Below are 15,009 nucleotides of genomic sequence, written 5' to 3' on the forward strand. Positions count from 1 at the left end.
CACAAAACCCCCACCGCCACCACCATCAACCTCCTCAACCCCTGTAACAACTCCCATGCTTGAAAAATTGAGTCCAGTTTCAACCCCCTCCTGCACCCACCCAGCGAGATCCAGTGCCTTGGTGCTGGATCTTGGCCAGGAAACCGTGGGTCGACAGAAGGAGATGGAAGGGGGAAAAAGTGCACAAAGAGTGGACACAAGCTTCCAAATGGCTCATCAATCCACTGTGCACTCACTTTGAGACAAAAATCTCTGAACTGGAACAAACACAGTGCCCACAGACGTCACTGACGGGGACATCAGCAACACTACCAGCTTCACCAGTGAGAACACGGGATAATGAGCAATATCTCCACGTATCAGTGGAACTAAACAGATAGCAGCCGGCCAGGCTATAAATGGAAAATGACTCCATCCCTGGAAATACACCACAAGGGAACCGCACACACTCTACCTCCTCCTCCTCAGCTCCATCTCTCATCGCCACCTCGGTTTTTTACATTTTCACTCATCATCATGCAGGACTGAGGTATACTCGATGCTGTTACAGTCGCTGTGTGTACGTGTGCACGCACATGTGTGCGCTCATAAACAAGTGTGTGATAAGGTTCCACTGACACTATCCCACACGACGTGATAATAACGTCACTTTTCTCACCACACTGTGCCTCCTTCTGGAGCGCCCTCCTCCGTGCCAAGACGACAAAGCTTGTTCCAGCCTCCAGCTCTCCGTCCTTCTAAGCAAAAATCACCATGTACACAGTCGCATCGCTGATGATTAATTGTTGGCCGTTGCGTTTGGACTTCTTTGGGAAATTCCTGTTGTATTTACAGAAGTATTCAGGCTGGTAAATGTGCACTAATGGGACAAGCGGAAAGCACAGCTATTAAAGGCTGTTGAGTGAAATCAAGAGATCAAACAAACGTGAAAAGGAGGGCATTTTTTCATTCTTAGGCTAATGTATCACTGCAGTAAAGTTTGCAAAAGGAATCCAATGGCGCTATCAGATTTTCCACAGTCTCTATAGCTCAGTAGCTAGTGGGGCATGGGAACAAACGCTGCAGCCAGATGCTGTCCCAGTATGCAGTTGGATGGAGATCAAGGTGCTGGCAATAAGGCAGGCCGGTCTGTTCACAGGGGCTGAGCAACCTCGCAACCTTATCGCGACTGTAATGGATACCCTGATCTGGACTGCCCATCAGCCAGCATTAAAGGAAAGGCTCTGCATGCAAAGTCGTGTTTAAATTGATTTCAATTAATTTACGTGTAAGACACACTTGATAATGATAATCTGCTTTGACTGGTTTTCTTCACTTTATTTTTAGACTCTGTTACAGTAGCTTTGTGTGATTCACAGTTCAAAATAATTCTTATTTATCTTATACTGCAGCCTGTTGGTGCATCCTCTGTAAGAGCTGACTATATCAGGAATTAGACCGGTCATGATTTTAGATTTTCATATACCAGGCATTTCTAAAGACTGCCGAGACCCATCTGGAAATCTGAAAATCGTCTGCGGCTCGCCCAAAACTATAATTACAGCTGTGATAATGACATGAGCCTAAGTAGTATTTCCTTCTTGGTGTTTTCACTGCTTCTTTTTTTCCAGATAATTTGCAAGATGGAGTTGATTCATTAACAGCTTTACGTCTGCTACCTGATAGCCATCTGCTACTGATGAGATACAAGTTCACGATCAAAAATAGGTCCAAAAATAAACCATAATGTCTAGTTTATTATAAGAATTTATTCTCATGTCCCAATATCCACCCTCAGCAGTTGGGTATAGGACCACCAGGGCCTCCGCCCTTGACCACAGCCCAACACATTTCCTCAGTGGCGGAAATGATCTTTCCTCGAAGGGTGACTGATCTCTCCTTTTGAGTTGGGGTGAGAAGTTCAGTCATAGAGGAGGAAGTAGGAGTAGAGCTACTACTTCTCCCCTTCAAAAGGAGCCAGTTGAGGTAGTTTGAACATCTGTCTGACCATGATGCCTCCTGGGCACCTCCTCTGTGAGGCGTTGCAGGCATGTCCTACCAGATGAAGAACTGGAGGTAGACCAAGGACATGCTGAAGAGATTGGATCTCTCGCGTGGCCTTGTAACGCCTCAGGGTCCCCCTGGATGACGTAGAGGAGGTGGCTGGGTAGATGGAGGTCTGGACTCTGCTTAGACTACTGCTTCCGTGACCCAGCACGGATAAGCAGCAGATGATGGGAGGATGGATGGATGGATGGATCTTAATTTCAAACTAAATTTTCAAGTTAACTAGAACTTTAACCCGTTCATAGTTGGTTAACGTTCTAATCTACCGTGAGTTGGACGACCTTCAGCACCGTTTTGAGTGAAGACCCATTGTTGAGTGCAAGTTTCATTATAATCTGACGAATACTCAAGGAAAGAATAAGAAGAATGGTGTGAACTGTGAAGGAACGGACGTCTCATCATTGGATAAGCTCACTGGTTCTTCAGCTAAAGAAGCTAAATATATATAACTATTGTAAATGACGTCATGTAACCATTGAAAATTATCATTGAAAATCATGCTTAGATGTATTTATTTTGTTAACATGACTCTCTTAAGTCACTCTTATCTCAATAAGGCTAAACCAGTATGAGCACTGGTTCAAAGTGATACACGGGGAACTCGGTTTGTTCAAGTCTCGTAAAGTAAAAATAGTGCAACTCACTGCAGTGACTCAAGGCCAGCAACAAATTGAGCAGACACCTCTGAGTCAGTGTGTAGCTAGCGTTAGCTCAAATGAGAGAAGAAAGGAGAAGACAAAAAGGCAATTAAACTAAGAGTGAACTCAGCCTAGTGAGTCTCTCGGTGTGCAAGAGGAAAGTGAACTCTGTTAGCAGTTGTCACATTGCTCTAATTAGGCATTAAGTGTGTAGATGCTGTCTGCAGTGAGAGAGCTGTGATAAACTGCAAAGTGAATCTGTGGCTTTAACTGATAGCACTGGGGTTTTTTTTATATCACTTTTATCTTCAAGTTAGCAGCATCTGTATATCATGATGATGCCCCTGTTAAAGATATTACAACCCATAAATGGAACGCTTCAGCCTGAGCAGAAAAAAATTTTTTTTACCCAGCAATAAAAGTTCAAAACGAAGCTTTTATTTTGCCCTCATTTAAATATGGGATCCTGTTTATTATCTTACATGGATGGTTTTTAAACATGGCTACAGGCACTCACTGTTGGACCGCTCTACATACAGATTAACAACACCGCCAACCAAAAAAAATTTGGATTCATTACTCCATAAGACTTGTTGTCACTGATCTTCAGGCCAGTTCTTGAGTAATTTGGCGTACCTTAGTCCTTTCAACCTGGTTCCCTTTCTAAAGAATAGCTTCTTGACAGCCACCTTCCTCTGACACCATTTCTGATGACGGACATTACCTTCAAATACTTTTCATCTTCTGCAAATACTTATTTAAGCCCGCAACTTCTTCCTGTGTCCTCCACTTGTCCAGTTTCCTCACATTTATTAAGGACAAACTGCACAACCTGCCAAGTTTTCAGCTATTAGTTCTTAGGGAATCACCTTGTTGGCGTCAAAATACTTTTATATGCCCATCAAATTGTGTTATCTTTGGAGTTTTTCATAGATCCTATTAAAACATGGGGGACAGATTTTTGCTTTCTTCTCTTTTGTGTAGACACAACACTCACTGGGTTGTGTGTCTTGGCTCCTTGGAAGCAAAATATATGGAAATGAGGCTTGGCTCAAGACTTTTGCACAATACTGTCCACTTCAAGGGTTTACAGATGGACTGACTGATGTGGGAAAGCTAAAAAAATATATTATCATCTGTTATACCAAAAACCTCTATATGTTGCAGTCAAAACTACTAACTTTGCTAACAAATGCCATTAGAGGAACATTATGAGCGCTTTGTCCCTTCAGAGCTCATAACAGCCTGAAAACATCGCCAGCTGTTGTGTTGACAATTTGTTTTATTTCTTTTTTTTACTGCTATCAGCTGTAGGAATGTTGCGTACAGCTGATAGCAGTAAACTTCATAACCTTCACCGTGACAATATTCTCAAAACATCTCGAGTGTTGCAGTCAAAATGTTATGTCTTAGCTGAGCTTTGAAGCTTACAGGAATACTATTCCAATGTTCGCCAATGTTGTGGGAGCGTTTCCTGCCAGCAGGGTATTCGTGTGGCAATGAAAGTGAACTCACCCGAATCTTTATGGTCCGTGTTTTCCCTCCGCAGTTCTTTTTCAGCAGCATCTTCTGTGAAGACAAGAAGAAAGCACAGTGACTTTTCTATCGATATTAAAACTTCAGCAGCAGCTCCTCTGTGACAGGAAGAGTAAAAGCTCCACACCTTTTCTTGTAGACTGAACTTTTTATGAGAGAAAATGACTGGTTAAAGCTAGTGTCGGTGCATGTGAGTATTTTTCTATAATCAGCCATATCAAAAACAGCAAAACACCAACACATGAAAACAAAGTAGGCACCGGCTTAATGTTTAATTCGGGATGATCGAGGAAGTCAGCAAATCCAGCTGTCTCACTCAAGTATAAACAGTTGGTCAATGAAGCTTATGCAATATCCTGTCTCCCACTCCCCTCCATGACCACGCAGCTCCACTGTTTTCAGAAAAAAAGAAAAAAGAAAGAAAACACAGTGGGGGTGGAGGGACCACACAATCATCGAATTGTCTGGAGTCGCGGAGGTAGCTTCCAAAGGGGAAGGGAGCGCAGGAGAGAATGGAAGCACCACAAGACTCCTGCTGCTGTGATGTGGGAGACAGTCAACGTGCACTTGCCCTCATGCTCACCTCCTGCCAGCCCTCATCTTTCTTTTTTTCCCCCTCTTCCCATCGGTGACTCTACAGTCTACAGTATTTGAGTGCAAAATGCTTGAAGAAGAATTTAAAAACAAACCAAATCCAATGTTTATTTTAGATGCTACATGTTTGAGCTGGCCTCGTGCAAACTTTCAAAGAACCCATCTTAGAGAAAAATCAAAGTGATAATTTTATCCACCCCTGCACACCACCCTCACCTTAAACAGGTCACAGCTTGCCAACGAGCTGTAGAAACGTGGGTACAGAACTTGTCTTCTATGCAACATGCTACAAAAATAGCCTTGACTTATCTAGGCTAATCCTTGGTGAAAGCTATAACCACTGTTTACATCCATGGGCCGCCTAGTTAAGATGGATGTAGACTCCAGGTTCTGAAAAGTGAATCCAGGGCATAAGTACTACCTTAACACTGCACTCTTATAATGGATGGTAGTGTGAGGCCATCGTTTGCACCTCTCTCCGGGCTAAAAAATTTGGGGGTCTTGTTCATGACCTGAGGACGAGTGAAGTCGACACGAAGGATTTGGTACCAGCCTGTTGTGCTGAATAGATATCAGACCAGAAAGCAAGCCTGTTGATTTACTGCTCAATCTACATTCCTTCCTCACCTACACCCACCAGCTGTGAGCAGTGATGAAAACAATAAGTGGACAGAAGCAGCTGAAACTAGCTTCCTCCCAAGGGGAGTTACGGATGGAACAGGTAACTCTGAGCGCTCCCTCTGAACGGCAATTGGCTTGGTACTGGGGGCTTCCCAGGATGCAGTGGGTTATCTTCATTGACCTCTTTTCATGATATATGCCTATACACCCCTCTGCATTTAATCATTAGTTATTTTTAATCTCTCACTCTCTTTCACAGTGTGTCTTCCTCCCACCACCCCCAACTGGTCCCAGCAGAAGGCTGCCCCTCCCTAAGCCTGGGTCTGTCCTGTTAGAAGTTATTCCTTCCCACTGTCACCAAGTGCTTGCTCAATCCGAGCTGCTTTATTGTTGGGGTTTTCTCTATTCTATGCTCTTTACCTTACAATAGAAGTGCATTAAGGCAACTATTGTTGTGATTTAGTGCTATGTAAATAATATTGAATTGAAGTGAATTTAATTGAATCTTTGCTTTTTAGTTCTACTTAGCTTTCACAGTGGTGTTATTCATTTCAGTTTAACACTTAGTGTTTGGATGACAGTGCAGAGAGCTAACAGGTCAGACCAGAATCTCTCATAGATAACTGGCTGGGTTGAGACCTGGTGGGTGTGAATGTTATAGTATATGTAGCAATCAAAACCATTTTCACTTACATCGGCATATAGTCGATCACTTAGAACAACATCTGTGCAGTTTGTGGGAATGGACACGGACAAGCAAGCATAAGGAGTTATCAGAGACTAAATGAACGAACCCATAAATAAATAAAGGCATGACTCTAATTATTTACGGTCACACTGGGGAATCATAGACCTGCACGTTAGCCCCTGGTCTTAGAGAGGGAGCACCGGAGCCAAAACTAAGTGCACTGTCAATATCCTTCAGCATTTAAGGACCATTTCAATCTGAAGAATTAATATTTTTTTCCATGCACTCTTATGGTAGTCTGAGGCCATTGTTTTCACCTAGAAGAAAGTGGAGTGCCCACTCAGTGTTTGGGGAGTTGCTCAAACATTTTGGGGTTTGTTCATGAGCTGAGTGAAGACAGAGACCAACAGATCAGTTTGGTACCAGCCCGTTGTGCCGAATAGAGCGTGAAAGCAAGCCAGATGACTTACTGCTCAATCTACATTCCTTCCTCACCTACGCCCACCAGTTATGAGAAGTACTCAAAACAATAAGATTGTAGATGCAAGTGACCGAAATTAGCTTCCTCCTAAAGGAAGTAGGGCTGGAACAGGTAACTCAGAATGCTCCCTTAGCTATGCTGCAATAGTCTTGGGCTGCTGTGGGTGCAGTTATCTTCACTCATGTCTTTTCACTCTATGTGTTTATACACCACTCAGCATTTAATCATTATTATTATCATTAGGGAGGCTGTCCCTCCCTAAGCCTGGTTCTGCCCTGTTAAAAGAGAGTTCTTCCTTCCCGCTGTCACCAAGTGCTTGCTCATAACAGGTTTATTTTTTTGTTTGTTTTTTTAAATTGTTGGTTGGTTTTCTCACTATTCTCGGCTTTTTACCTTATGATATAAAGTGCTTTGAAGTGAATTTAATTCAATCTTTTGCTATTTTCACTCACATCAGGATACAGTCGATCACTTGGAACAACTTTGACCAAGTCACTGTACAGTTCAGGTGTTTCCTTTAAATTGTCATCCAGTTTTTTGTTTTGCTCAAATGACCAGCATCTGCCACACTAACTAAATTGAATTTATATTGGAGTATGCTACTGAACATAACCCGGGATTTAGTTCTATGCAGTATCTGCAAGCCTCATTTTGAACTAAAGGAACAGTCTTGTTGTTCTTCTTCTTCTTTTATTGTGTTCAGATTTGCTGTACAAATATCTTCCTGTAAGATGAAGCTGTGTAAGCCCACCCACTCTGCATGTACAGAGTTATGGCTCTTGTTTTTTTTTATAGCTGTCTCTTCGAAATGAAAAAAAAATAGACTATGAGTCAATCTAACTGAAAATAAGCCTGGGAGGCTATATTTTGGGCCAAATATACTTATTTCTTACTCTTCTCGTTTCTGGCCTTGAAAATGCTTTTCCTTTGCTTGCATGTCCATTTGTATGGTTTCAGGATGTAGTTAAGAATATGTTTCAGGTGTTCCCTGCATCTTTGGCACAGAATCCCCATATTTGACACCTTTAAATTACATTTTTAACAAGAACCGCATCTCTTTCCCTTTCTTGCTCCCCTGGGGGCCAGATTCATAAAACTCATGACTGAAGCTGCGTGTACGAGCACAGGCAGAAATGCATCCTTTTCATTAGATTTATAAAGCCGTGCATTGGCATGGTCGTCTTTTATAGAGCTCAGTCTTCTTGGCTTGTGCTCCTTAATTAGTCATTTGCATATAAAACACTGTTTGCACCAAATTGCTTCTGGAACTCCGAACAGAATAAAAACCAGAGGATAAAAAAGGTTGTCAACTTTATGTTCATAGAAAAAGAGAGAAGTGGTTGTACTACAAATGCGTGGGCGAGGTCCTCCACTAAATGTCTGACCGCGGCATTCTTATGGTGTACTCAGACCAAACATAATGTGAAGCTTTGCCATATATATCTTTCTAACACACATTTAAGATCGCTTTTGGGGGTAATAAGAAATTCAAGGGTTATAAGCTAACTTTTTCCTGTACAAACACCAGTGAACATGTGCTATTTTTTGTACATCAGACCCTGGATGAGGTGTAGAAGTCGAGGCTGATTTCATGACTGGGAGATGTCCAGCTAAAGGGTTAATGTGTCTGCTGGCTACCTCTGTAGGCCCCCTTTTGTATTCCCTGCAGCACCTCCCATTCCACTTCACTGAGCGTGCACACACACACACACAGTGACACAGACAGGAGGATGTACACATGCAGAAACAGACAGACAAGCAGGATGATGGATGCACACACATATACACATCGACACACTACTTCTCTTTTTACACTTCACCCCTCTCGAAGTTGCCCGCTGTCTCTTATCATCTGTTCGTTCCCTCTAAAAACCCCACGGACATATGGACCCCTGAAACCTGCAGTTTCTCTCTTTGCAAAGACACACACACACACACACACACACCCTTCCCCATCCACAGTGTGGGCCAACAAGTCTATTGGATTTTAATGATTAGCGGACCAGCTTCGCCGTGACTCATTAGTGGCTGTCGTTTTTCTGTTTATTTAATCCGCTCCTTCTGCCTCCACCCCTCCATCGTTTCCCCTCACTCGCCAGCCTTTGTGAAAAACGAGGGCGGACATCTGCCGTCCGTGGCTCCCTCTCCTTCATCCCTCTCCAGCCAGACCACCGTGGAGGCGAGCGTCCGGCTATGGAAAGGGAGGACTTTGTTTGCGTGTGTGCATGTGTATTTGAAGAGTATTCACGATTGAATTTTTGGACCAAATGTGCGACCCAAGATCGCTGTTTGATTTGCTCAGGGGGGTGGAGACGGGGGAGTTAAGGCTCATCTGCCATTTGGCACACATACTGCTATAGTGTCAGAATTAAATATGATATTACATAAATAGGTACAGAGAATCTATTTCAGCATACAGTGAAACGGGTTGTTGGACATGAAAAGACTGCATTCTGTGAATGCATCCAAATATTTGAGGGAAGAAAATCTGGCTCCTAATACAACATCCCCACATAAACTCACTGATTATCCAAAATTATGGCATTCCAAGCTCCAAGTTAAACATCCTACTGAGAGAGAAATGGTCTGTCAGTGATCTGTTTCAATTACAGCAATAACGACTGATAGCAATTAAAAATTGATTATTATTAATCAGTTATACAGTGCCCTGGGGACTAAACCGCAGAGCCATTAAGTAAATGTAGATTAGAGTGCTGTACTGAAGCATAATTTGGAAGTACTTAGTATTTTTACTGTGCTAAAAGCTAGAAGTGCATTCACATTTTAGGAAAATTTCAGTGTTATAAAATATATAATGCACTGTAATTCTTTAAACTAACCAAAAGTATTTAATCAGTTCCACCCGAACCATTTACAACAACAAAATATTGCTTACATGTTAATCCACAAGTAAAAATAGGGATTCATACTGTTATGCAATTTCATGTATGTGTTACTTTTAAGCAAGGTGACCGGATATCCTTCTTTATGTGGGATTGTGAAGCATTTTTTTATCCCGTGTTCCCTTGTCTAACATCTTGAGATATTGTCCCAAATATTAACTGGCTCTGCAGGACATACCCTTTTTCTATAGTGTGTGCATGTGCAGTGAAGGCTATAAATGTTAGCCTATCTAATACTAAACTCCCTATGGAAATTTACAAGTCACCCAAAAAAAAAATCAAAAAAAATCAAAAAAATCAAAAATAGAAATCACAAGCTTTGCAGAATTTTGGTGAATATGATGGAAACTACCATCAAAAAATGAAGAGGAAGTGAGTGCTGCATACACTGCCGTAATTGCTGGAGTTTCAGTTTTGCACAGAAGAAAACATGGCCTGATGTGATGCAGTATCTGTGTCATAAGTTAGCAAGAGAGTTTGAAACACTGCATTTGACCTTTACATGCTAAAGGACAATACCTCCTAACAACAGAATCTGGTCACTGATTTTTTAAGTCTTTACCTGTCCTTGTAGCCAACTCTGTGTGTGGGTGCTAGGCCGCCAGCACATATTACTTACCTGTAAGTGCCAACAGCCAAACTATGAGCTAGTCAGATGTGAACTCTAAGTTTTCTGTGATGCACTTTTACTAAATGTTTCCATAGACTGCTTGGATTTATGTCCTTATACACTGACGACTTGATACACTTAACGTAATGAGCCTCCACTGAAGTGTAGCCAATGTGGTACACGGTGCTGCAGGATATATGTGAAAGGCAAGTGCCCCGGGCCCTCACAAGTTGCCTCAAAAAGAGAGTTCCCTGTTATGGTCAAGGAAGTATAAAAACGCATGCCATTTTCTCCAATATGGACAACAAAACCATTTCCTTCAGGGCCCATTGATACTACGATCGTTAACAGGGTTTTTACGGACTCAAAATTGGCTGTTGGGGGCTGACTGAACATAACATAATAAGTCTACATGAAAACAACAAGTTTTACCTTAAATTGCAAAATTGTAGGCATTTTCTTGTCATTTAAGGCAACATAACAAACAAGATTGCTCAGAGGGCGCAAGTCCTCCCGAAGGCAAGAGCTATACTACAGTAAAACTTTGTTTTTATTACAATATGATGACTTCAACGTGTTATTGGTAACACAGACGTCGTAGGACATCAGATGGAAAAAATTAAAAGTGTGTTGAAGAGTTCTTTCCACAACCTTTCAGAGGATGTATTACTCAGTACGGTTTCTTGCGATTTTTTCCAAGGTCAAAATTGACCTTGGGCTCAATGAAGGTCAAAGTCAAATGCTTGGCCAACCTAGATACTCGTGTCTCCTGAGGCCTAGTATATTGTTGAGAAGTTTGAAGGCGATAAAAAAAAAACAAATTGTGGGTAATACAAAAGGTTTTTTTTTTTTACATTTAGTGTGACCTTGACCCAGATTTTACCCAAATTTAATCTGTTTGAGCTGTTTTTTTGCATCTACCATCACAAAAAATATGACATCTTGAAAACTGTAAATCTTAGACTGCTAAGAAACAGACAGACAAACAAAATGAACTAATTACATACTGCCTTCTTTCAGGGGAGAATAAAAAGGGTGCATTATACTAGCTGCAGGAAAAACCCTGCTTTAATAATTTAGCGCTAACATATACATGCTCCTCGTATTTAACTCACGGACCTGTTGCATTTTCTCCAAGTCCAGACTGGGTCTCCCTGGTTCCCCCCCGTAGCTGTGCCGATACTTTCTGTAAGGTGCTGATTGGTCAAAGTGGGTCAAGATGATGGGTCGTGCAACCGGCGGAACCACCTGCAGCTGAAATCGCATGGGGGGTGGCTTGAGGCTACGTGGTGGGCTGGAGCTGAAAAGTACAGGGCTGGGGGAGGCAGCCAGGCAAGCACCGGGCTCCCCCAGCGACCTGGCGGAGGCGGCAGGCGACCTGCAGCCACAGAGGTCCCGCACCTCCTCATCACTGGAGGCACTGCTGTGGTGATCGCCATGGCGCTGGGAGAGTGAAGATACCCACTTCCTGTTATCGCCGCAGCTGATTCGCTCGAGTTCTTCCTCTGAAGAGTGGCGATCCAGATTGGCATCTAAAAGGAGGCGCAGGCGTCGCAGCCGTGCAGGAGAGAGGGGACCCTGGTTGTGCTGCTGGCTGGTGGCCAGAGGGGTGAGGGCACAATTTCTCCGCCTCTCTAGGAGAATTAAAAACTCATAAGTCAAATTTTAAAAAATGTAGAAGATTATAATTTAATACCGAACAGACCAGTTACACTGAAACAAGGTACCCCTCTGCTCTCATCTGTTTCCTACTTTTAAGCTAACCACTAGTCAGATTTATCTCTCTCTCCCTCCTCTAAAGGACTAGGAACAAAAGTCACCAGGAATCCTAATAAAGGCTAAGTAATCATTCCAGATTACCCCAACTCTACGCTATCAAAATATATATTTATTTTCTATTGTTCTCCCAGTTCTTGGAAATCAGGGGACAAAGACAATCACTGTAGCTGACACGCATCAAAAACTACTTGGATTTGTTATATAAATCTGTTGCATTTGCTTTTTTTTTGTAAGGTAAAACATGTCCGGTAAAAGTGGGCATTCGGCAACTTATTTTTTTTTTATCATTTGCACCTCCTTCCAGTAGCAGAGCACTTTATTTTCATCTTGTTTAAGTGAGAGAAGATCCTGTAGCTTTGTGCAAACTATAAAGTCAAAATTGTGAAGTTTACCAATTTATTTTACTATGAAAATCTAATTTTACATTGAGGAAAAGTTTAAATTGTTTGTACGCTCTGTCAGTTATAATTCGGTATCGGCAGGTCACATTTAGAATTTAAAAGAAAGACAAAATCTGAATCAGTCAAGAAAAGTGCAATGAATACATCTACTTTTTAAGGTGTCTGAGAGATAATGAGATCCCAGACGACGTAGCTACTTTAAAAACTAGAAGCTTTATAAATGACCTCAGTGCAGCTGCTACACTCAACAAAAATATAAACGCAACACCTTTGTTACTGCTCCCATTCCCCATGGAATGGACGTAGAGACCTAAAATTCATTCCAGATACACAATATAACCATCCCTCCCAAACAGTGGTCACAAATCAGTCCAAATGTGTGGTAGTGGGCACATCTGCTATATTGAGATAATCCATCCCACCTCACAGGTGTGCCACATCAGGATGCTGATCTGACATCATGAGTAGTGCACAGGTGTACCTCAGACTGCCCACAACAAAAGGCCACCCTGGAATGTGCAGTTTTTTGCGCTATTGGGGGTCTGGGGACCCAGAACCGGTCAGTATCTGGTGTGACCACCATTTGCCTCATGCAGTGCAACACATCGTCGCATGGAGTCTATCAGATTGTCAATTGTGGCCTGTGGAATGTTGGTCCACTCCACTTCAATGGCTGTGCGAGGTTGTTGGATATTCGTGGGAACTGGTACACGCTGTCGTATACGCCGGTCAAGCACATCCCGAACATGCTCAATGGGTGACATGTCCGGTGAGTATGCTGGCCATGCAAGAACTGGGACATTCTCAGCTGCCATCTGCCCTGAACAATGTGAACCATGATTCATCCGTGAAGCGCACACCTCTCCAACGTGCCAGACGCCATCGAATGTGAGCATTTGCCCACACAAGTCTGTTACGGCGACGAGCTGGAGTCAGGTCAAGACCCCGATGAGGACGACGGGCATGCAGTTGAGCGTCCCTGAGACGGTTTCTGACAGTTTGTGCAGAAATTGTTTGGTTGTGCAAACCAATTGTTCCAGCAGCTGTCTGGGTGGCTGGTCTCAGACGATCTTGGAGGTGAACCTGCTGGATGTGGAGGTCCTGGGCTGGTGTGGTTACACGAGGTCTGCAGTTGTGAGGCCGGTTGGATGTGCTGCCATATTCTCTGAAACGCCTGTGGAGACGGCTTATGGTTGAGAAATGAACATTCAATGCACGGGCGACAGATCTGGTTGACATGCCTGCTGTCAGCATGCCAATTGCACGCTCCCTCATTGCTTGTGGCATCTGTGGCATTTTGCTGTGAGACAAAACTGCACATTCCAGGGTGGCCTTTTGTTGTGGGCAGTCTGAGGTACACCTGTGCACTACTCATGATGTCAGATCAGCATCCTGATGTGGCACACCTGTGAGGTGGGATGGATTATCTCAATATGGCAGATGTGCCCACTACCACACATTTGGACTGATTTGTGACCACTGTTTGGGAGGGATGGTTATATTGTGTATCTGGAATGAATTTTAGGTCTCTACGTCCATCCCATGGGGAATGGGAGCAAAAACAAAGGTGTTGCGTTTACATTTTTGTTGAGTGTATTTGGCCGTATTTCCTTTTTCTAATGAAACTTCTGCCAGCAGCTTTCTGAAGTAGCTGAAGTTGATTGAAGTGAAACGCTTTTCAAGTTTCCTGTAAGCAATCTGTTACGGCCAACAACAAGTATAAGTATCAATGGCTCTTTCAGCATCCTCTTTTCACCTTTACTGCATTTCTTAGGTGATTAAAACTTTTTTCGTTTCCCAGAAAACACTGTAATAATTTGAAGGACATTTCCAGAGTCAAAATTCTCCTCCAGTAATCAGTGTTCCCCTCTAATCTTTATTTTTGACCCAAAACAGAAAATCATCGTCTATTTTCAATTAAAGGTGATTTGCCTGGCAGTGGGAACATACCTCTGTCAATCTGTGCAAGCTCCTGGTTCTCCCCTTCTGAGTCATCGCTCTCCCCTCCCTCTCCGCTGCCATGGTAGGAAATCTGGAAAAAGCATCAGCTTGTACTGTAGGTCAAACATGCAATGCTAAATTAACCCCTCATATCCCCTGCTGATATGAATCTTAATATTACACACACATACACAAAAAAAACAAAGTTTATCATACAAGGATATATAAGGGTCCTTCTCTTTCAAGCCAAAGAAAAGGAAGATTTTGGTCTTAGATCGTGACACTTGGCGTGGGTGTAAAACTGATTTGTTTGCCGTTTTAACAGGGCTTAAAAGTGGGTTTTTTTAGCCCTGAATATTTCATGTGTATATCTCTTTTAGGTCACAGGCTTTGACAGCAATAATGCAAACTAAAAATCACAAAACTTTAACTCACTTTTATATAATTCCAGAGCCTTTACGTTAGAAAATATTCATACCTTGAGAGTAAATTTTTGCCTGGCTTCAGTAAACATACACAAGTTGCTGTACAGAAAAACATTCAACCTAAACCAGACTGTCTCTTTAAAAATCGTTTCCTCCTCTACAGCAGCAACAACAATACAGATACCCTGCAGACTGCAAAGCTAACAGTTAAGTAATGCGCCTCACACTCAGTAATTACCACTCCGAGGCTTCGCTGAGCAGCTGCCATCTGTGCTTGAGCTTGTGTGTACGATGACACACATACATCCACACAAACATACAGTGTCCTCCCTTCTAGTGTGTAACA

At 42.6% G+C, this 15,009-nt stretch overlaps 1 protein-coding gene across 1 annotated transcript in view; it reads right to left on the reverse strand.

Moving 5' to 3' along the window:
- LOC146685986 (uncharacterized) overlaps positions 1–15,009 on the reverse strand; it is a 31,747-nt gene that overhangs the window by 4,980 nt on the left and 11,758 nt on the right. The window contains exons 2-4 of the mRNA XM_085440961.1: positions 14,248–14,329; positions 11,237–11,751; positions 4,200–4,253 (exon numbers count right to left, since the gene is read on the reverse strand). Coding sequence (XP_085297087.1) covers positions 4,200–4,253; positions 11,237–11,751; positions 14,248–14,329 — 651 coding nt within the window. The remainder of the gene's footprint in view (positions 1–4,199; positions 4,254–11,236; positions 11,752–14,247; positions 14,330–15,009) is intronic.

This window comes from Copadichromis virginalis, linkage group LG19 (genome assembly GCF_057382275.1).
Source record: "Copadichromis virginalis isolate Kocher_CV1m ecotype Utaka linkage group LG19, C_Virginalis_male_GT1.1, whole genome shotgun sequence".
NCBI classification, from domain to species: domain Eukaryota; kingdom Metazoa; phylum Chordata; class Actinopteri; order Cichliformes; family Cichlidae; genus Copadichromis; species Copadichromis virginalis.